The sequence below is a fragment of the Dermochelys coriacea genome, chromosome 7 (genome assembly GCF_009764565.3).
Source record: "Dermochelys coriacea isolate rDerCor1 chromosome 7, rDerCor1.pri.v4, whole genome shotgun sequence".
NCBI classification, from domain to species: Eukaryota; Metazoa; Chordata; order Testudines; family Dermochelyidae; genus Dermochelys; species Dermochelys coriacea.
Window position 1 is genome coordinate 126220073 of NC_050074.1, and position 21650 is coordinate 126241722.

Below are 21650 nucleotides of genomic sequence, written 5' to 3' on the forward strand. Positions count from 1 at the left end.
CCGCTGGGCTGCTGTACTGAGGTGCCCTGGCTGTGTCATGCGGTAGTGAGAGTCTCACCCCCCAGAGGCGTGTCTCCCCAGCTCCGTGGGCCTCCCCTCTGAGTTGGTCAGCAGTAAATCCTGGTAGTGCAGACAGCAGCAGACTGGGAGGCACATACAGGTCTCACCACTGGGTTACTGTTCTGGCTTTTATTACACAGTCTCTCCTGCCGTATTCAACAAGCATCAGGTGTTTTCCTTGGGCTGCCCCTAGTAGGGTGGGCCTCACCCATAGGACTTGGACCCCAGGCTGAGGGACACCCTAGAAAGCCAGCTCTGGTGCTGAGTGACTGCATTTGCCCCACATGTACCCCCTAGCCAGGCCTGGAGGTGGGGGAAGGGCTGCCTGCGTGTGGGTCACTCCCCTCCCCATTCGGGCTCCAGTCCAGCTGCCAGCACAAGACTTGGCACCACTCAGGTCCCAGAGGTCCTGGCCCCTCAGCAAAGGGCCTTCAGGGCAGGTTAGTGTTGGATGGGGGGTGGGTGGCTGCAAGGCCCACTCACATCCCAGGCTGCAGCTGTCCTGTGCTGGCTGGTCCCCACAGTGATGTGTGGCTCGCTCCCCCCAGGGCCCCCTCACTCTGCTCCCCTCTCCCTTCACCTACTTGGGGGGAGGGAGGGGAATCTGCAGCTGCTTGGCCCAGCTCTAGCCAGTGGGGACAGAACCCCACCCTGCGTCTCTGCCCATGTGTGGGGCTGAGCCTGGCCAGGCAGCCGTGAGCTCCCAGTGCCAGCTGCCCCCCTCACTGCTGGAGCTGGTGCAGGTACCCTGTGGGCCCAGGCCCCCTCTTCCTCCACCTGGTCCTTTGACCTTTCCTGCTGGGCCCCTCCAGCCTCGTGGTGCTGCCAGGATCTGCGCCAGGGGAGCTGCTGTCCTCAAGCCTGTAGGGGAACAAACGGAGCCAGTGTGAGGGGTAGAGGATGCCTGGCCAGGAACACAGGGCATCCCTGCCCCAGGGGCTATGCAGCTGCTTTGGGCTCCAGGTGTGAGGGTGGAGCTGGAATTGCTGCAGAGGCAGCTAGCCCAGTGTAGTCTCCCTAGTGTAGTCTCCCTAGTGTAGGCTGCCCCTCCCCATAGCCCTGCTGCATGGGGACCCCCCTCCTGGGCCAGGCCAGATGGGAGCCAGGGATGGGTTTGGAGTCTCTTCCTTCCAGTGCTGTGGGGGCGGGAGGGGAGGCAACAGGTCTAAGGAAGGGCCCTGGCAATAGGGTGGTCTTTAGTGCCTGGGGGTAGCTCATTCAGGGGCTGGCACAGGGTGGACTGAATCACACAGGCCAGGCACACCCCCACCAGGGCCTGTGGGGTGACCTACCACTGCCCCCCTTCTCCCCAGAACCCCACCCCACGGTGCAGCCTCCCTACAGGAGGCTGTGCTGGCCATTCCGCATGCTCGGGGCCCTCGGCCCAGTGGGGGCCGTGCCCAGGGCCCAGCCCGTACCTTAGGTCATTGCTGTCCTGAGCTGCTGGGCTCAGCTGGGGGGGCAGCCGCCCCCTCCTCCGCCTGCTCCCGAGCTGGCGCAGGGCTTGGGCCGTGGGCCGGTCACCTGCATAGTCCAAGACCAGCTGGGCCCGCTCCTCTGCCCGCGTGTCCCCGCTGCTCCTGAACAGGTGCCGCAGCTGCAGCAGCCCCACACCCTGGAAGATGTTGGCAGAAGCTCTTTTCCGGGCATGGGCCTCAGGAACCTGGTGCTGCAGGGGGTCACATGCCACAGAGGCCGGGGTGCCCATGGGTCTGCCCCCGTGGAGCCAGAGGAGAAGCTGTGGGAAGGAAGGGAATGGGATGAGGCTGAAGAAGGGTTTGGGTGTCCCACTCCCTCTGTCAGCCTGCATCCCACGGGGACCCCCTGCTGGGACGGGTGGGGATGCAGCCTAGGGGATTTTGCAACCTGCACCCATGACAGCTGCCCAGTGTCCCAGCCAGCGTGTCACGAGCCAGGGGCCCAAGGCCAGCTGGGAAAAAGAAGAGTGAGATATTTCCCTGCCTGGCTGCGCTGCCTTTGGGGCCCAGAGGGGTCCCTGCTCTTTCCTGCTTATCTGCCCCATTTCCTGAGCTGGCTGGGCAGGGCTGGACCCGCGCCAGCAGCCTCGGGACACAACAGCCCCAGAAAAGGGGGGGGCCGCTGCATTCTCTCGTGGGCCGCGAGCCGGCGGGGGCTCGCGCCAATGACCGGTGGCACGGGGCTCTCTGGGTGCGTCTACACGGCAGCTACAAGCCCAGGGCTGGCCCGGGCCAGCTGCCCCGGCTCAGGGGCTGTTTAACTGTGGTTACGCCCCGGCTGCAGGAGCCTGCAAGGGTCCCGGAGCTCCAGCCCCAAGGCCGAGAGGGCGATGGGCAGCGCCCGGCCCCGGCACAGGCAGCGGCGGGGTTTAACGCCCGTGTAGACGCCGCCTGGGTCCCAGGCGTGCCAGCGCCGCTCAGCGCTCGCCCGTGGAGGGAGCCGGCCCCGGGCCTGCCCGCGACCGGCCCCGGGCTCGGGCGGGGGCTGGCGGCGGGGAGCCCCGGTCCCGAGCGCCCCGGCCGCAGCAGTCTGGGCCCGGACCGGACCCACGGACCGGACCGGGCCGGACCGGACCCGCCCCCGGCCCGGCTACCTGCGCACGGGACTCGCGGCGGCTCCGCGGCCGGGCCGGGCTCCGGGGTCCGGTAGAACCCGCCGACCCCGAGCAGGGTCCGCAGCCCCGCCCCCAGCCTGCCAGCCAATCAGCGGCCGCGGCCGCCCGCGTCCCGCCTTCCCGAGCCGAACGCGGAGACACCGGCGGCCCAATCAGGCCCCGCACGGGGGGAGGGGCGGTGCCCGGCCCCTCTCGGGGAAACACGTGGCACTCAGTGACGTCAATAGGCAGGCGGAGAGCCGCTGCTGGCGCGGGGGTCCGGCGCTACGGGCGGGGGGAAGCGGGGAGCGCCCAGTCCCAGGAGCCTGCAGCCGCCCCCCCATCCCGCTCGGGGCCACACCCCAGGAGCCTGCAGCCGCCCCCCCATCCCGCTCGGGGCCACACCCCAGGAGCCTGCAGCTGCCCCCCCATCCCGCTCGGGGCCCCCCACTCGAGCTTGCAGCCACCCCCCCATCCCGCTCGGGGCCCCCCACTCGAGCTTGCAGCCGCCCCCCATCCCACTCGGGGCCCCCCGACCGGGAGCCTGCAGCCGCCCCCCCCATCCAGGAGCCTGCAGCCGCCCCCCCATCCCGCTCGGGGCCACACCCCAGGAGCCTGCAGCTGCCCCCCCATCCCGCTCGGGGCCCCCCACTCGAGCTTGCAGCCACCCCCCCATCCCGCTCGGGGCCCCCCACTCGAGCTTGCAGCCGCCCCCCATCCCACTCGGGGCCACACCCCAGGAGCCTGCAGCCGCCCCCCCATCCCGCTCGGGGCCACACCCCAGGAGCCTGCAGCCGCCCCCCCATCCCGCTCGGGGCCCCCCACTCGAGCTTGCAGCCGCCCCCCATCCCACTCGGGGCCCCCCAACCGGGAGCCTGCAGCCGCCCCCCCCCATCCAGGAGCCTGCAGCCGCCCCCCATCCCGCTCGGGGCCCCCCGACCAACAGCCTGCAGCCGCCCCCCCATCCAGGAGCCTGCAGCCGCCCCCCCATCCCGCTCGGGGCCCCCCACCTGGAGCCTGCAGCCGCCCCTCTTCCCGCTCGGGGCCCCCACCAGGAGCCTGCAGCTGCCCCCCCATCCCGATCGGGGCCACACCCCAGGAGCCTGCAGCTGCCCCCCCATCCCGCTCGGGGCCCCCCACTCGAGCTTGCAGCCACCCCCCCATCCCGCTCGGGGCCCCCCACTCGAGCTTGCAGCCGCCCCCCATCCCACTCGGGGCCCCCCGACCGGGAGCCTGCAGCCGCCCCCCCATCCAGGAGCCTGCAGCCGCCCCCCCATCCCGCTCGGGGCCACACCCCAGGAGCCTGCAGCCGCCCCCCCATCCCGCTCGGGGCCACACCCCAGGAGCCTGCAGCTGCCCCCCCATCCCGCTCGGGGCCCCCCACTCGAGCTTGCAGCCGCCCCCCATCCCACTCGGGGCCCCCCGACCGGGAGCCTGCAGCCGCCCCCCCATCCAGGAGCCTGCAGCCGCCCCCCATCCCGCTCGGGGCCCCCCGACCAACAGCCTGCAGCCGCCCCCCCCATCCAGGAGCCTGCAGCCGCCCCCCCATCCCGCTCGGGGCCCCCCACCTGGAGCCTGCAGCCGCCCCTCTTCCCGCTCGGGGCCCCCACCAGGAGCCTGCAGCTGCCCCCCCATCCCGATCGGGGTCCGCCGCCCAGGAGCCTGTAGCCGGCCGCCCCTCCCCCATCCCGCTCGCCCCCCCCCCCCCGCCCAGGAGCCTGCAGCCGGTTGCACAACCCAGGCTGTGAAATGCTTTGCAGTGAGAAGCTCTGTTCCCTGCACACGTTAGGGCACCCCACCTTTTCCCAGTCCGTAAAGATCCAGGCGAAAAGCACCCACCCTTACCAATCCCTCGGGCTCAGGGTGTAACTAACCTGGTCAGTGTAAGTACCCACGTGTAGGGCTCTGGGTATATCCTACTTCTGCAGGTGTGCAGGGCCTTTTACCAGTGAAAGAGTCTTACACAGTAATATCCACATCACCTCTATTTATGAACAGTCACCAAACCAGAAGTAATGCAGCCGATGAAGTGAGCTGTAGCTCACGAAAGCTTATGCTCAAATAAATTTGTTAGTTTCTAAGGTGCCACAAGTCCTCCTTTTCTTTTTTGCAAATACAGACTAACATGGCTGCTACTCTGAAACCTGTTATCTTGCCAGACAGACGCTATCGAACTAAATTTTCTTTAACCACCTGAAGAGCTGTGTCTCTATCTGGTGGTTGTGGGGGCCACTGGGACGGGGTCTCCTTCTCACCAGCCGGATCTGACATTGTTTTACTGTCATGTAGGTGGATTGTGAGGATGGGACATCCTGCTTCTCAGCTAATGGCTGCAGCTCGGTGGCTTTTTAACGGGCTGCAGACAAAGGCCGTATCCTTCCAGCTCCCTCTCCCGCCGAGGCTCAGCCATTGCCCTCTGTGGGTCCATGTGGCTGCTGGGGACTTTGGAGGCTTCTGGCGCCTGCAGCTCACAGTATCCATGTCTAGTTGGCAGCCGGTATCAAGTGGAGGGCCCCAAGGGTCGGTCCTTGGGCCGGTTTTGTTCAATATCTTCATAAATGATCTGGAGGATGGTGTGGATTGCATCCTCAGCAAGTTTGCAGATGACACTAAACTGGGAGGAGAGATAGATACGCTGGAGGGTAGGGATAGGATACAGAGGGCCCTAGACAAATTAGAGGATTGGGCCAAACGAAATCTGATGAGGTTCAACAAGGACAAGTGCAGAGTCCTGCACTTAGGACAGAAGAATCCCATGCACCGCTACAGACCAGCGACCAAATGGCTCGGCAGCAGTTCTGCAGAAAAGGACCTAGGGATTAGAGTGGATGAGAAGCTGGATATGAGTCAACAGTGTGCCCTTGTTGCCAAGAAGGCCAATGGCATTTTGGGATGTATAAGTAGGGGCATTGCCAGCAGATTGAGGGACGTGATCGTTCCCCTCTATTCGACATTGGTGAGGCCTCATCTGGAGTACTGTGTCCAGTTTTGGGCTCCTCACTACAAGAAGGATGTGGAAAAATTGGAAAGAATCCAGTGGAGGGCAACAAAAATGCTTAGGGGACTGGAACACATGATTTATGAGGAGAGGCTGAGGGAACTGGGATTGTTTAGTCTGCAGAAGAGAAGAATGAGGGGGGATTTGATAGCTGCTTTCAACTACCTGAAAGGGGGTTCCAAAGAGGATGGATCTAGACTGTTCTCAGTGGTAGCAGATGACTGAAGAAGGAGCGATGGTCTCAAATTGCAGTGGGGGAGGTTTAGGTTGGATATTAGGAAAAACTTTTTCACTAGGAGGGTGGTGAAACACTGGAATGGGTTACCTAGAGAGGTGGTGGAATCTCCTTCCTTAGAAGTTTTTAAGGTCAGGCTTGACAAAGCCCTGGCTGGGATGATTTAGTTGGGGATTGGTCCTGCTTTGAGCAGGGGGTGGGACTAGATGACCTCCTGAGGTCCCTTCCAACCCTGATATTCTATGATTCTATGATCCCAGGTTCTTCCCAGGGGTCATACTGCCCCTCGCCTGGGTGACTGAGCAGCCACTGGTGCACTCAAGGCTGCCAGACAAAAAGGCCCCCTACCTCCCATGCCCCAGCCCTTACTGCAGCCTAGTTCAGACACGCCACACAGCCTGACGGCATGAACAGGAGCTGCTGGAGCCCTGCACTGGGGGATCTTCCCTACAGACTTTGCAGAAGGATGAAGGAGATTCTAACAATAACCTGTAGCTTTTGAACCTGGGACTTTCAGATCTGTAGCACAACCCCTGCCACTTGAACTAAAGGAGTAACCTCGTTTGCTGCCACCTGTAGTAGGCTGCTATCCACCAGTGGCCCAGGGGGAGGTGACACATTTTGCCAGCATCACCAGAGGCTGTATGGAGCCTGGGGAGAGGTCCTGAGCCGGGGCAGTACACAGAGAGGCTGGCTCATTTGCAATATGAAAACCAAGCGATGTTGTTCAAGAGTCACAGATGAACACAGCACGGGAGGAAATGGGTTTATCGGCCTTCCTGAGTAACAGAAGAAATGCTTCGATGAACGGCTGGGTGGAGTCCTCTCCCTTTCTGGGTGCAGTGTTTCTGTCACGAATGAGTGGGCCAGAAGAAAGCAGGGTGCGCCAGCCGGGGCACATGGTGGGAGGATGCTCAGGAAGGACAGTGATCCATCCAGCAGCAAGGATCCTGCAGTACAGGGAATTTCCTCAGTGCTGGTCAGTTGGAGAGAGGGGGCAAGGGGTGTAGATGGCTCATGTTCCACACAAATGTGGTGGCGCTGGGAGAGGTGCGCTCACTGATCTGTCGATAACCCTATGCCTGGAGGATGGGGGAGGGCTGGCTCTGACATCCCATCCCCTCCAGCTTAGCACTGCCTGTCACAGAGCAGATGAATCCCATCAAGGCCTAGATCTGCTCCTCAGGGTCTGTCTGCAGAGGGAAGGTGCCTCCCAGCCCAGGAGCTAGGAGGGCTGGTGCATGGAGTCTTGGAGGCCACGGGCCTGCACACATGGGCCTATGTGAACCTTTACGGTTTGGCCCCCTCAAGGGACTGGTTACAGGCTGGAGAATAGACCCAGCCCTGTGGATCCCTGGCAGTGCCCACCGGAGGAAACTCTGCCAACACTACCAGCGGTAACACAACATGTGCTCCCCACTGGGCTCCTTCCCTCTGCAGGCCAGCAGTTCCCACGCCCCATGTTGTTACACCAGAGCACCCAGCCCCTGCAGCATGCACCCATCCACTGCCTGCATGGAAGCAGCACACCACAGTTCACTGGTTTCTCCTCAGTCCCACCCTCTCCGCAGCACACTCACGGTTCTATCATAAAACCAAATGGAAGTTTATTTAGCAGAGCTCGAGTTAAGGATTCAGACAAAGGCAAGTCAAGGGATTTACAGACAGGTTACAGGTAAAAGACAACCATACCAGGCAGCCTATAGCCTGCGCTCATTAATGAAACTCAGAAACTAGCAGGAAGCGCTGACCAGACTGTGGTGGGCTGGGTTTTACATACCAAAGGAAAGAGGACCCAGTCCTTCACTGTGCTGGCTTGTGGCTGGGCATAGGGCTGGGCTCACTGCTGAAGCGAAGGGGTAAGATGTTTGTGAGTACATGGAAGTAATGGATGAGTTCTACATCCTCATGCTTCAGGGCAAAAAAAATCAGCAGCTGGGGTCAGGAAGGCCTGTCCTTGCTTCACAACTCTCCTGTGAGGCACAGTAGAGAGACAAGGGGGGAGGGAATATCTTTCACTGGACCAACTTTTGCTGGTGAGAGAGACGTGCATGCTTCCTGAGGAAGAGCCCGATGTTGGTGGAAAGCCCGTCTCTCACCCATAGAAATCGATGCAATAAAAGAAAGATGTCACGCAACTGTCTCTCCCATGTCCGGAGACCCACAGGGCTGTAACACCACTGGCCAGAGCCGGGTACAGGGATTTATGCCTTTCTCTGAAGAATCAGGCTTTGGGCACTCAGAGATAAGGCACTGAACTAAGAGACCATAAGTCTGCTCTAAAGCAGCGGTGGGGCTAGGGATGCCTGGCGCAGGGCTGGGGCTGAGGACACCCGACGTGGGGGGGGCTGGGGACACCCAGTGGGGCTGGAGGTGCCCAGCATGGTGGTGGGGCTGCGGATGCCCAGCGTCATGATGGGGCTGGCGACGCCTAGCGCAGGGATGGGGCTAGGGATGCCTGATGGGGCCGAGGACGCCTGGCATTGTGACAGGGCTGGAGATGCCTGGCGGGGCTGGGGATGCTTGGCCTGGTGGCGGGGCTGGGGACTGTGATACAGCAGGGAGGGGGGAGTTTTGACCTGGGAATGTGGCAGGGGAGTCTCACTGGGGATGGGAGACTTGAGAGCCTATAACCTGAGCCAGGAGCGGGAGGGGGAGGTAACACCTCTGCCCAGGGAATGTGGACAAAGGTTGCAGGAGGGAGCCTGCTGGGGGTGGGGGGGGTTAGTTTCAATTTGGTGCTGGGTGGTGGAACGCAGGGAACCCCAGGGCTGGGGTCTAAGCTCCCTGCTCCCCCAGAAGGACTTGACTGAGGGGTCCTGGTTGTACTCTCAAGCTCTGTTTTAGACTAAAAGAAAAGGAGGACTTGTGGCACCTTAGAGACTAACAAATTTATTAGAGCATAAGCTTTCGTGAGCTACAGCTCACTTCATCGGATGCAAATGCTACTCTGAAATCTGTTTTAGATGGTGTTTCTATTGTCCAATAAACCTTCCATTTTACTGGTTGGCTGAGAGTCACAGTGAATCCCAGGAAGAGGGGTGCAGGCCCCGGACTCCCCCACACTCCTTGTCAACTGGTAGCAAAGGTGGGATCTACTGCACCCCGTGAACGGTGCTTCCTGCAGTAAGTGACTGGGGAGCAGTAAGGGGGATTGACGGGGACCAGGCATGCTGAAGATTCAGAGAGAGACGGTTTCAGGGGGCGGTTAACCCCTGGGAGTGTGTGACCAGAGAGAAAGACTTTTGCAGTAACAGGGTCCCCCAGGGGATTGCAGCGAGCGGTCCAGGGGCGGAGGAGTCTGCAGCTCGACCCTGGCAAAGAGGTGGTGACCTCAAGAAGGGCTGGCACCCTCGGGGTTCTTCCTGGAAACTGTGGAAAGCTGCCCAGGCCTGCGAGTGGCCAGCAGGGAGATGTTTGCTGAACGCCTTAAGAGCGACCTGGTGGAGCTGTGCAGGCAGAGGGGGCTGCGCATTGGGAGGTCCACCAAGGAACAGCTGATTGCCCAGTTGGAGGAGAGGGATCACTTGGATGACCCGATCCCTGTCCCTGAGGGAAGCCACCCGGTGGATGCAGCATGGGCCCTGGGGCCTGACCAGGCTAGGCGGGATCAGACTGCTGCCGAGGACATCCTGAGACCCTTCCTACCTATGCCTAGGGGAGGGGTTGGGGGAAGCCCAGTGAATATTGAGGACACCCTGACCCCAGCAGCCGGCAGGGGATCCTCCCGGCAGAACTCCCCAACCCTGGAGCAGAGGTGGCTGGAAGGGGAGAGGGAGATGAAAATGAGGGAGCTGGAGGATCATGAAAAGCAGCGTCAGCATGAGCAGGAGGAGAAGGAGAAACAGAGGCAGCATGAAGAGAAGCAGAGACAGCATGAGCTGGGCAGGCTGAGGAGCAGTGGGGCCCCAGCTGTGGTGCGTGAGGGGGGACCCAAGACTGCAAGGAGCTTTGATAAGTGCTTCCTGGCCCAGCGTAAGGAGGGGGAGGACATAGATAGCTTCCTGACGGCCTTTGAGAATGCGTGCAAGATGCACAGGGTTGACCCTGCAGACAGGATCCAGTTTCTCACCCCCTTATTGGACCCCAAAGCCATGGAGGTATACAGCCGAATGACAGGGGCAGAGGCAGGGGACTACGAACTGTTCAAAAAGGCCCTGCTCCGTGAGTTTGGGCTGACCCCCGAGATGTACCGGAAAAGGTTCCAGAGTCAGCGTAAAATGCCTGAGGTCACATACCTACAACTGGTCAACCGAATGCAGGGATATGCCCGCAAGTGGACAGCTGGGGCCCAAGCTAAAGAAGACCTGCTTGACCTAATTGTACTGGAGCAACTGTATGAACAGTGCCCTTCCGATCTGAGGCTATGGTTGGTGGACAAAAAGCTAGAGAACCCGCAGCATGCAGGGCAGCTGCTAATTAGTTTGTGAACAGTCAGTCACGGGGTACCAGGGAGGAGTCCCAAAAGAACAGGCCCCCCCACAATGCAGAGAGAGAGTCACCATGGTACCTCCCAGCAGGGAAATCTGGAGAACCCCCTCCCAAGGGGAATGCCTGGCATTGGGACACTCCGACCCGCTCGAGGGGACCAACGTGACCTGAGCTGCTATCACTGTGGCCAGAGACGCCACGTACGGACCCAGGCTCAGGGACAGACTGAGCAGACCCAACCTACCTAGGGTTAACTGGGTAGGGACCCAGCTGGACGAGGGGCAGACAGCCCAGGCAAGGGGGGCTGCCAGCTTACCACTTGCTCAGGAGGGGAGTACCCCAGGCCAGCTCCGCCAGAGGGCTGGAGGCTCTGGACTCAGGGTTCTCGGTTTACAGGGTGGGCGTGGGGCTGTCCCTCCGGAGAGAGGGCCTTGTTCCCCTGGAGGTGGATGGGAGAAAGGTCAATGGATACTGGGATATGGGTGTGGAGGTGACGCTGGCCCGGCCCGAGGTGGTGGCCCCAGATCAGGTGGTGCCCAACACCTACCTGACCCTGACGGGGGTGGGTGGGACCCCATTCAAGGTGCCCATGGCAAGGGTACACCTGAAATGGGGGGGCCAAGGAGGGCCCCAAGGACGTAGTGGTGCACCACCATTTGCCCACTGAGGTTTTGATGGGGGAGACCTAGAGAACTGGCCAAGCAACCCCCAGAACGCCCTGGTGGTGACCCGTAGCCAGAGCCGGCAAGGGGCACTGAACCCCGACCTTGGGGAGGGTACCACACCGGAGGCGCAGGACCCTACCCTGGTGGGGAGGGAGCGCCAAGGGGCACAGCTCAGAGAGGCTGTGGCCTCAGACCCGGCCAATTAGCAGGAACCGGGCCCCATCCCTTCCCCAGCCGCTGAGTTCCAGGCCGAGTTGCAGAAAGATCCCTCCTTGCGGAAGCTCAGGTACCTGGCCGACCTCAGTGTGGTATGGACCATGGTTGCCAGAAGAGGTTCCTGTGGGAGAAGGGGTTCCTGTACGGAGAATGGGCTCCCCCAAGGGAAGTGGAGTGCTGGGGGATCAGGAGGCAGCTGGTGTATCACCGCAAGCTACTATACCTGGCCCATGACATCCCCCTCTCAGGTCACCAGGGAATCCGGCGCACCAGAGAGGCTGCTACAGAACTTTTACTGGCCTGGGGTCTTTCCACTGTCCGGCAGTATTGCCGATCCTGTGACCCCTGTCAGAGGGTGGGGAAGGCCCGGAACAAGGGGAAACCGGCTTTGAGACCTTTGCTCATCATAGAGGAACCTTTCCAGAAGGGGGACATGGACATAGTGGGACCTCTCAGCAAGACAACCCGGTCGGGGAAGAAATACATTCTGGTGGTGGTAGATTTTGCTACCTGCTACCCCGAGGCAGTGCCCTGAGCTTCCACTGAAGCAGACACCGTGGCAGATGCGCTGCTGACCATTTTCAGCCACGTGGAGTTCCCCAAGGAAGTCTTGACAGACCAAGGATCCAACTTCATGTCGGCCCTGCTCCGGTGCTTGTGGGAGAAATGTGGGGTCCGGCACAACTGGGCCTCAGCGTATCACCCCCAGTCCAATTGGCTGGTGGAGAGGTTCAATGGGACGCTAAAGATGATGCTGAAAATCATTATGAACCAGTGGTGGAGTATGTCCTGATCTTCCGAGAGAGACTTGCTGAATTCATGGGCCTGGCCAGGGAGAATCTGGCCAGAGCCCAGAAGAAGCAGAAGGTCTGGTATGAACGCACGCCGTGGGCCCGCGCCTACGCCACTCGGGATCCGGTGATGGTTCTCATCCCTGTGAGAAAGAACAAACTACAGGCCGCTTGGGAAGGCCCTTTCAAGGTTGTCAAGCAGCTAAATGAGGTAAACTATGTGGTGGAGCTGTCGAACCGGGCCCACCACTGCCGGGTGTACCATGTGAATATGATGAAGCCATATTATGCCAGGGGGAATGTGGTGTTGGCCATGTGTGGACATTGGGAGGAGCAGGGTGATGACCCTTTAGTAGATCTATTCCCTGGGACCAGAGCTGTTTCACCCCTGGAAACAATTCCCCTCTCGGATCAGCTAACCCCTGCCCAGCAAGCTGAGATCGGGGGGTGCTGCATCCGTACCGACCCCTGTTTTCCAACCAGCCTGGACGCACTAATCTGACTGTCCACCGGGTGCAGACAGGTTCGCATCCGCTGATAAGATGCTCCCCCTTCCGAGTCACAGGGAAAACTGCTCAGGATCTGGAAAGAGAGGTAGAGACATGCTGGCTTTGGGGGTGATCCAGCCATCTGCTCACCGATGGTGCTGGTCCCCAAAAAGGACGGGTCGATCCGGTTCTGTGTGGACTATCGGAAGCTCAATGCCATCACTGTATCTGATGCCTACCCCATGCCCAGGCCTGACGAGCTCCTAGACAAATTAGGAGGAGCCCAGTACCTCACCACCATGGACCTTACAAAGGGCTACTGGCAAGTGCCGCTGGATGCAGATGCCTGGCTGAAATTGGCCTTTATCACCCCTCTGGGGCTCTATGAGTTCCTGACCCTGCCTTTCGGCCTCAAGGGAGACCTGGCCACCTTCCAGCGCCTGGTGGATCAGCTACTGAAGGGGACGGAGAGTTTTGCTGTGGCGTATATTGATGACATCTGTGTCTTTAGCCAGACCTGGGAGGACCATGTGTCCCAGGTTAGACAAGTACTGGACTGACTCCAGGAGGCTGGGCTGACCATAAAAGCTGAGAAGTGCAAGGTGGGGTTGGCAGATGTATCTTACCTGGGCCATCGGGTGGGGAGCGGCTGCCTAAAGCCGGAACCAGCTAAGGTGGAGTTGATCAGAGACTGGCCCCCTCCCCACACCAAAAAGCAGGTCCAAGCCTTTATTGGGTTGGCAGGATACTATTGAAGGTTTGTGCCCCACTTTAGCGCCATCGCCACCCCCATCACTGAGCTATGCAAGAAGGGGAAGGCAGACAAGGTGGTCTGGACCGAGCCATGCCAGGAGGCTTTCCGGGCGCCGAAGGAGATTCTGCCTAGTGGCCCAGTTCTGGCAAACCCAGACTTCGACAAGCCCTTTAAGATGTTCACCGACGCCTCAGACACGGGACTGGGGGCGGTGTTAATGCAGGAGGATGAAAAGGGGGAGAGGCACCCCATCATGTACCTGAGCAAGAAGTTGCTCCCCCAGGAGCAACGCTACGCGGCCATCGAGAAGGCGTGCCTAGCCATGGGGTGGGCCCTCAAGAAACTAGAGCCAGATCTCTTCGGGCGACACTTCACCGTGTACCTGACCACTCTCCCCTGACCTGGCTGCACCAGATGAAAAGAGCTAACGCCAAACTCCTGAGGTGGAGCCTGCTCCTGGCTAGATTGTCGGGCTCAACGGGTAGTGATCAATGGCTCCATGTCTAGTTGGCAGCCGGTGTCAAGTGGAGTGCCCCAGGGGTCGGTCCTGGGGCCCGTTTTGTTCAATATCTTCATAAATGATCTGGAGGATGGTGTGGATTGCACTCTCAGCAAATTTGCGGATGATACTAAACTGGGAGGAGTGGTAGATACGCTGGAGGGGAGGGATAGGATACAGAAGGACCTAGACAAATTGGAGGATTGGGCCAAAAGAAATCTAATGAGGTTCAATAAGGATAAATGCAGGGTCCTGCACTTAGGATGGAAGAATCCAATGCATCGCTACAGACTAGGGACCGAATGGCTCGGCAGCAGTTCTGCGGAAAAGGACCTAGGGGTGACAGTGGACGAGAAGCTGGATATGAGTCAGCAGTGTGCCCTTGTTGCCAAGAAGGCCAATGGCATTTTGGGATGTATAAGTAGGGGCATAGCGAGCAGATCGAGGGACGTGATCGTTCCCCTCTATTCGACACTGGTGAGGCCTCATCTGGAGTACTGTGTCCAGTTTTGGGCCCCACACTACAGGAAGGATGTGGATAAATTGGAAAGAGTACAGCGAAGGGCAACAAAAATGATTAGGGGTCTAGAGCACATGACTTATGAGGAGAGGCTGAGGGAGCTGGGATTGTTTAGTCTGCAGAAGAGAAGAATGAGGGGGGATTTGATAGCTGCTTTCAACTACCTGAAAGGGGGTTTCAAAGAGGATGGCTCTAGACTGTTCTCAATGGTAGCAGATGACAGAACGAGGAGTAATGGTCTCAAGTTGCAATGGGGGAGGTTTAGATTGGATATTAGGAAAAACTTTTTCACTAAGAGGGTGGTGAAACACTGGAATGCGTTACCTAGGGAGGTGGTAGAATCTCCTTCCTTAGAGGTTTTTAAGGTCAGGCTTGACAAAGCCCTGGCTGGGATGATTTAACTGGGACTTGGTCCTGCTTTGAGCAGGGGGTTGGACTAGATGACCTTCTGGGGTCCCTTCCAACCCTGATATTCTATGATTCTATGATTCTATGATTATGACATGGACGTGGTCCATGAGAAGGGAAGTGCCAACATGATAGCGGATGCGTTGTCCCGGAGAGGGGGCCCTGAACTTCCCCAGGTCATGGGTCAGAGTCACCCCACTCAGTTCAGTCTCGAAGGGGGGAGAGATGTGATGCACCAGGGAGGGCGGAGTGTTGACCTGGGAATGTGGCAGGGAAGTTTCCCTGGGGATGGGAGAGCTGAAAGCCTGTAACCTGAGCCAGGAGGTAATACCTCTGGGAGGACAAAGGCTGCAGGAGGGAGCCTGCTGGGGGGTTTTGCAAAAAGAAAAGTACTTGTGGCACCTTAGAGACTAACAAATTTATTAGAGCATAAGCTTTCGTGAGCTACAGCTCACTTCATCGGATGCATTTGGTAGAAAAAACAGAGGAGAGATTTATATACACACACAGAGAACATGAAACAATGGGTTTATCATACACACTGTAAGGAGAGTGATCACTTAAGATAAGCCATCACCAGCAGCAGGGGGGGAAGGAGGAAAACCTTTCATGGTGACAAGCAAGGTAGGCTATTTCCACCAGTTAACAAGAATATCTGAGGAACAGTGGGGGGAGGCGGGGGGAGAAATAACATGGGGAAATAGTTTTACTTTGTGTAATGACTCATCCATTCCCAGTCTCTATTCAAGCCCAATTGTATCCAGTTTGCAAATTAATTCCAATTCAGCAGTCTCTCGTTGGAGTCTGTTTTTTGTTGAAGTATAGCCACTCTCAGGTCCGTAATCGAGTGACCAGAGAGATTGAAGTGTTCTCCAACTGGTTTTTGAATGTTATAATTCTTGATGTCTGATTTGCGTCCATTCATTCTTTTACGTAGAGACTGTCCGGTTTGACCTATGGACATGGCAGAGGGGCATTGCTGGCACATGATGGCATATATCACATTGGTAGATGCGCAGGTGAACGAGCCTCTGATAGTGTGGCTGATGTGATTAGGCCCTATGATGGTGTCCCCTGAATAGATATGTGGACAGAGTTGGCAACGGGCTTTGTTGCAAGGATAGGTTCCTGGGTTGGTGGTTATGTTGTGTGGTGTGTGGTTGCTGGTGAGTATTTGCTTCAGGTTGGGGGGCTGTCTGTAAGCAAGGACTGGCCTGTCTCCCAAGATCTGTGAGAGTGATGGGTCGTCCTTCAGGATAGGCTGTAGATCCTTGATGATGTGTTGGAGAGGTTTTAGTTGGGGGCTGAAGGTGACGGCTAGTGGCGTTCTGTTCTTTTCTTTGTTGGGCCTGACCTGTAGTAGGTGACTTCTGGGTACTCTTCTGGCTCTGTCAATCTGTTTCTTCACTTCAGCAGGTGGGTATTGTAGTTGTAGGAATGCATGATAGAGATCTTGTAGGTGTTTGTCTCTGTCTGAGGGGTTGGAGCAAATGCGGTTATATCGTAGCGCTTGGCTGTAGACAATGGATCGAGTGGTATGATCTGGATGGAAGCTAGAGGCATGTAGGTAGGAATAGCGGTCAGTAGGTTTCCGATATAGGGTGGTGTTTATGTGACCATCGCTTATTAGCACCGTAGTGTCCAGGAAGTGGATCTCTTGTGTGGACTGGTCCAGGCTGAGGTTGATGGTGGGATGGAAATTGTTGAAATTCTGGTGGAATTCCTCAAGGGCTTCTTTTCCATGGGTCCAGATGATGAAGATGTCATCAATGTAGCGCAAATAGAGTAAGGGCATTAGGAGATGAGAGCTCAGGCCCTACGTTACCAGCACTCCCAGCTATCTTCGAGACACCACTGACTTCCTGAGGAAACTACAATCCATTGGTGATCTTCCTAAAAACACCATCCTAGCCACTATGGATGTAGAAGCCCTCTACACCAACACTCCACACAAAGGTAGACTACAAGCCGTCAGGAACAGTATCCCCGATAATGTCACGGCTAACCTGGTGGCTCAACTTTGTGACTTTGTCCTCACCCATAACTATTTCACATTTGGGGACAATGTATACCTTCAAATCAGCGGCACTGCGATGGGTACCCGCATGGCCCCACAGGATGCCAACATTTTTATGGCTGACTTAGAACAACGCTTCCTCAGCTCTCGTCTCCTAATGCCCCTACTCTACTTGCGCTACACTGATGACATCTTCATCATCTGGACCCATGGAAAAGAAGCCCTTGAGGAGTTCCACCATGATTTCAACAATTTCCCATCCCACCATCAACCTCAGCCTGAACCAGTCCACACAAGAGATCCACTTCCTGGACACTACGGTGCTAATAAGCGATGGTCACATAAACACCACCCTATATCGGAAACCTACTGACCGCTATTCCTACCTACATGCCTCTAACTTTCATCCAGATCACACCACTCGATCCATTGTCTACAGTCAAGCTCTACGATATAACCGCATTTGCTCCAACCCCTCAGACAGAGACAAACACCTACAAGATCTCCATCATGCATTCCTACAACTACAGTACCCACCTGCTGAAGTGAAGAAACAGATTGACAGAGCCAGAAGAGTACCCAGAAGTCACCTACTACAGGACAGGCCCAACAAAGAAAAGAACAGAACGCCACTAGAATCACCTTCAGCCCCCAACTAAAACCTCTCCAACGCATCATCAAGGATCTACAACCTATCCTGAAGGACGACCCATCACTCTCACAAACCTTGGGAGACAGGCCAGTCCTTGCTTACAGACAGCCCCCCAACCTGAAGCAAATACTCACCAGCAACCACACACCACACAACAGAACCACTAACCCAGGAACCTATCCTTGCAACAAAGCCCGTTGCCAACTCTGTCCACATATCTATTCAGGGGATACCATCATAGGGCCTAATCACATCAGCCACACTATCAGAGGCTCGTTCACCTGCGCATCTACCAATGTGATATATGCCATCATGTGCCAGCAATGCCCCTCTGCCATGTACATTGGCCAAACTGGACAGTCTCTACGTAAAAGAATGAATGGACGTAAATCAGACGTCAAGAATTATAACATTCAAAAACCAGTTGGAGAACACTTCAATCTCTCTGGTCGCTCAATTACAGACCTGAGGGTGGCTATACTTCAACAAAAAAGCTTCAAAAACAGACTCCAACGAGAGACTGCTGAATTGGAATTAATTTGCAAACTGGATACAATTAACTTAGGCTTGAATAGAGACTGGGAATGGATGAGTCATTACGCAAAGTAAAACTATTTCCCCATGGTATTTCTCCCCCCCACCCCACCCCCCACTCTTCCTCTGGTAGTCTTGTTAACTGCTGGAATTAGCCTACCTGCTTGTCACCATGAAAGGTTTTCCTCCTTCCCCCCCCTGCTGCTGGTGATGGCTTATCTTAAGTGATCACTCTCCTTACAGTGTGTATGATAAACCCATTGTTTCATGTTCTCTGTGTGTGTATATAAATCTCCCCACTGTATTTTCCACCAAATGCATCCGATGAAGCGAGCTGTAGCTCACGAAAGCTTATGCTCTAATAAATTTGTTAGTGTCTAAGGTGCCACAAGTCCTCCTTTTCTTTTTGCGAATACAGACTAACACGGCTGCTACTCTGAAACCTGTCATTATGGTGGGGGGTTTTGGTTTCAGTTTTGGGCTGGGTGGTGGAACGCAGGGAACGCCAGGGCTGGGGTCTAAGTTCCCTGCCCCCCTGAAGGACTTGACTGAGGGGTCCTGGTTGTACCCCCAAGCTCTGTTTTAGACGGTGTTCCTATTCTCCAATAAACCTTCCGCTTTAGTGGCTGGTTGAGAGTCACGGTGAGTCCCAGGCAGGGGGTGCAGGCCCCGGACCTCTCCACACTCCGTGAGAGGGAGGCGAAGGGCTGGAGGTGCCGAGCAGGGCTGGGGACGCCCGGCGTTGTGACGGGGCTGGGGATGCCCGGCTCAGTGGCCGCAGCCGCCGGGGGAGACCCGGAGAGGCGCTCGGGGCGCTAAGTGGAAGCGGCAGCACCCAGGGCTCTTGCCGCCCCCCGCAGCAGCGGGTCGTGCGGGCCCGGCCGCTCCCTGCGCCCCGGGGCCCCCGGGCCGGGAGAGGCCAGGCCGGGGGCCGCGCTGCGCGGGGTGGGGGCCGGCTCCGCGGCGGAGCCAGCCCCTTGCAGGGAGCCTCTGGCACGTCCCGGGCTGGGCCGGGCCGAGGCGGGGCGGGGCCGGGCAGGGCGCCCGGCGCAGGAAGGACCGTTAGGCGCCAGATGTTTGGCAGCCGAGCGCAGAGGAAGTGGCTGCCGGGACGGACGGACGGACGGACGGGGAGCGGCCCGAGGCCCCAGCGCTGCCGCCATGCCCCCGGCCGCGCCCCCCGCCGCGCCGCCGCCCGGGCCGCCCGCCCGCGGGCCGCTGAGCCTGCACCGGCCCTTCCTGCGCAGCCCGCTGGGCCCGCTGCGCCTGGGGCAGCTGCTCCTGGGCGCCGCCTGCTGGGGGACGGTGGCGGCGCACAAGTACGAGGGGGCGGCGCACTTCGCGCTCTTCGCCGCCGTGCTGGCCTGGCTGCTGGCGCTGGCGCTGTCCGGCCTCAGCCTCCTGGGGCGCTGGGCGCTGGTGCCGCTGCTGGGCGCCCGCTGGCTGCTCACCAACGCGGCGCACGACCTGGTGCTGGGCGCCGGGCTCTACGCGGCGGCCGCGGGCGTCATGGGCCACAAGGCGGAGCGCAACAGCTACTGCAACCTGCGCGGCTACAGCCAGCCCTGCCTCTACCGCGCCTACCTGGCCGCCGCCGCCTGCGCCGCGCTGGCCGCCGCCCTCCACCTGCTCTCCGGCCTCTACTGCCTGGCGCGCCGCTGCCGGGGCCACCGCGACATCGTCTGAGCGCCCGCCCGCCGGACACAGCCCCCCGGGACAGACCGACAGCGCCCCTCTGCCCCCCAGGGACGGATCGCCCCGGGACAGACCGGCAGACCGAGCCCCTCTGCCCCCCAGGGACGGATCGCCCCCAGACTGACAGACAGACAGAGCCCCTCTGCTCCGCCAGGGATGGATCGCCCCCAGACTGACAGACAGACAGAGCCCCTCTGCTCCGCCAGGGATGGATCGCCCCCGGGACAGACCGACAGACGGAGCCCCTCTGCCCCGCCAGGGACGGATGGCCCTTGGGACAGACCGACAGACGGAGCCCCTCTGCCCCACCAGGGACGGATCGCCCCCAGACTGACAGACAGACAGAGCCCCTCTGCCCCACCAGGGACGGATCGCCCCCAGACTGACAGACAGACAGAGCCCCTCTGCTCCGCCAGGGACGGATCGCCCTTGGGACAGACCAACAGACGGAGCCCCTCTGCCCCGCCAGGGATGGATCGCCCCGGGACAGACCGACAGACAGAGCCCCTCTGCCCCCCAGGGACGGATCACCCCCAGACTGACAGACAGACAGAGCCCCTCTGCCCCGCTAGGGACGGATCGCCCCCGGGACAGACCGACAGACAGAGCCCCTCTGCCCCGCCAGGGACGGATGGCCCTCGGGACAGACCGACAGACGGAGCCCCTCTGCCCCGCCAGGGACGGATCACCCCCAGGACAGACAGACCGACTGACCACTCCCGGACTGATGGCTCCCCTAGGCAGGCAGGGACCCGCAGCCCCCCGACACAGGGACCCCCCGCCCTGGAGGATGGACAGACACAGGCTAGTCTCAGCCAAAGAACCCCAGCCCCGATTGCCCAAAGGTGGGGGCTGCCGGCCCTCGGGCTCCCCCTTCCGGCTCTCACAGGTGGGTGCTGGCTCTGGGTCTCCGCTCACTCGCTCTCCAGGGGGCGGATGGGCACGGGGAGCCTGGGCTGTGGGGCTGAGACAGGAGGGAGCAGGCCCCCATGGCTGTCGGGGAGGGAGGGGAGTTCAGAGCCAGGGGCTGCTCTGACACCCCAGGAACCCCTCCTAGCACCCACTGCCCAGCCAGGATGAGCTTCCCAGGATCAGCCCCTCCCCAGGCCAGAAACGCCCAGGGAGAAGCCCTGATCTATGAGAACCGACTTCCCAGAGACCCCTCCAAAGCTCCCCAGTGGGACCCCCTGGTGTGCTCTGAGACCTCCCCCCACCAGGGGCTGAGCCCTCACTCTCCCCTGCCCCCACATACAGCCCCTGCTCCTGCCCCATCCGCTCAGGGACAGAACTATGTCCCCAGACGCGGCCCCCTCCTAGGCTGGGCGGGTGGCATGTGGCGGGAAGGGGAGTCCAGTGCCAGCCCAGAGCCACCACCCTTTCCCTGGCCGCATGCTCCCAGAGATTGAGGCCCCAGCAGGGCAAAGCCCTTGCTCACTGCTGTTGCCTATGCTCAGCCCTGACTCATGGATGCGGGGCGGGGGGAGCAGGGGCTGGGCCATGCAAGATGTTCCAGGCCCGGGTCTGTCAGGGCAGCCTGAGAGCCCTCTTCAGCTCAGCCTCCTGCTCGTGGGTGTGTCTCTCCCTAGTGCCCTTTTCTTTGCAGGGGCCACACAGCCCCTGACAGACTGTACACAGGGATCTCCACACCTGCCAGGGAAACGCCAGGGGTGGCATGCAGCAGTTGTTTAACCCCGGTGCAGCTGGAGGGGACTGGGAAGCGAAAGATACTGTGCCCAGTTGACGTTGCAGGGTGGGACGGATTTGAGGTTGGTGGAATTTAGCCCAATAAGGAAATTCAAGGGAAAGACGGGCAGGTTTCATAACCAAGCAGAGACCCCGCCGAGAGGAGACAGCTCCACCTTCGGAAGATGCCCCTTGGAGGGCCCCTCCGGCAGGGCAAGCCAGGCCTGTGCTGATTGGGGCACAAGGGAAGACTTGGCCTCCCTGCTCCACGGTCTGATTCCACAGGTGGTGACTCAGGGCCGTGCCCCCGGTCCCTGGGCACCGGCTGTGCCAAGGCGTTCTGGGCAGCACAGAGGAGCCCCCATGCAAAGGGGCAGCAAGTGCCTTAGATTTTTTACAGACTTCGATCCCTGTGCTGCTCTTGCCCCTGGA

The 21650-nt window shown here is 59.4% G+C and overlaps 2 protein-coding genes across 4 annotated transcripts in view; one reads left to right on the forward strand and one right to left on the reverse strand.

Moving 5' to 3' along the window:
- Nucleotides 1–155: 155 nt before the first annotated feature.
- AVPI1 (arginine vasopressin induced 1) overlaps nucleotides 156–21650 on the reverse strand; it is a 52410-nt gene continuing 30915 nt past the window's right edge. For 2 of the 3 annotated variants that reach the window (XM_043519403.1, XM_043519405.1), the window contains exons 2-3: nucleotides 1479–1798; nucleotides 156–921 (exon numbers count right to left, since the gene is read on the reverse strand). In XM_043519403.1, coding sequence (XP_043375338.1) covers nucleotides 783–921; nucleotides 1479–1798 — 459 coding nt within the window. In that variant the 3' untranslated portion in view covers nucleotides 156–782. Of the gene's footprint in view, nucleotides 922–1478; nucleotides 1799–2632; nucleotides 2779–21650 lie in introns of those variants that run through there. The other variant, XM_038409353.2, reaches the window with a different exon arrangement.
- Nucleotides 18862–21435, forward strand: MARVELD1 (MARVEL domain containing 1). Its single transcript, XM_043519402.1, has 2 exons — nucleotides 18862–19531; nucleotides 19733–21435. The coding sequence occupies exon 1, from the start codon at nucleotides 19002–19004 to the stop codon at nucleotides 19524–19526; it is 525 nt and encodes a 174-aa protein (XP_043375337.1). The 5' UTR covers nucleotides 18862–19001; the 3' UTR covers nucleotides 19527–19531; nucleotides 19733–21435.

What these genes read in the sequence shown, in the direction of transcription:
- MARVELD1 (XM_043519402.1), top strand. Translation starts at nt 19,002, where the DNA reads ATGCCCCCGGCCGCGCCCCCCGCCGCGCCGCCGCCCGGGCCGCCCGCC.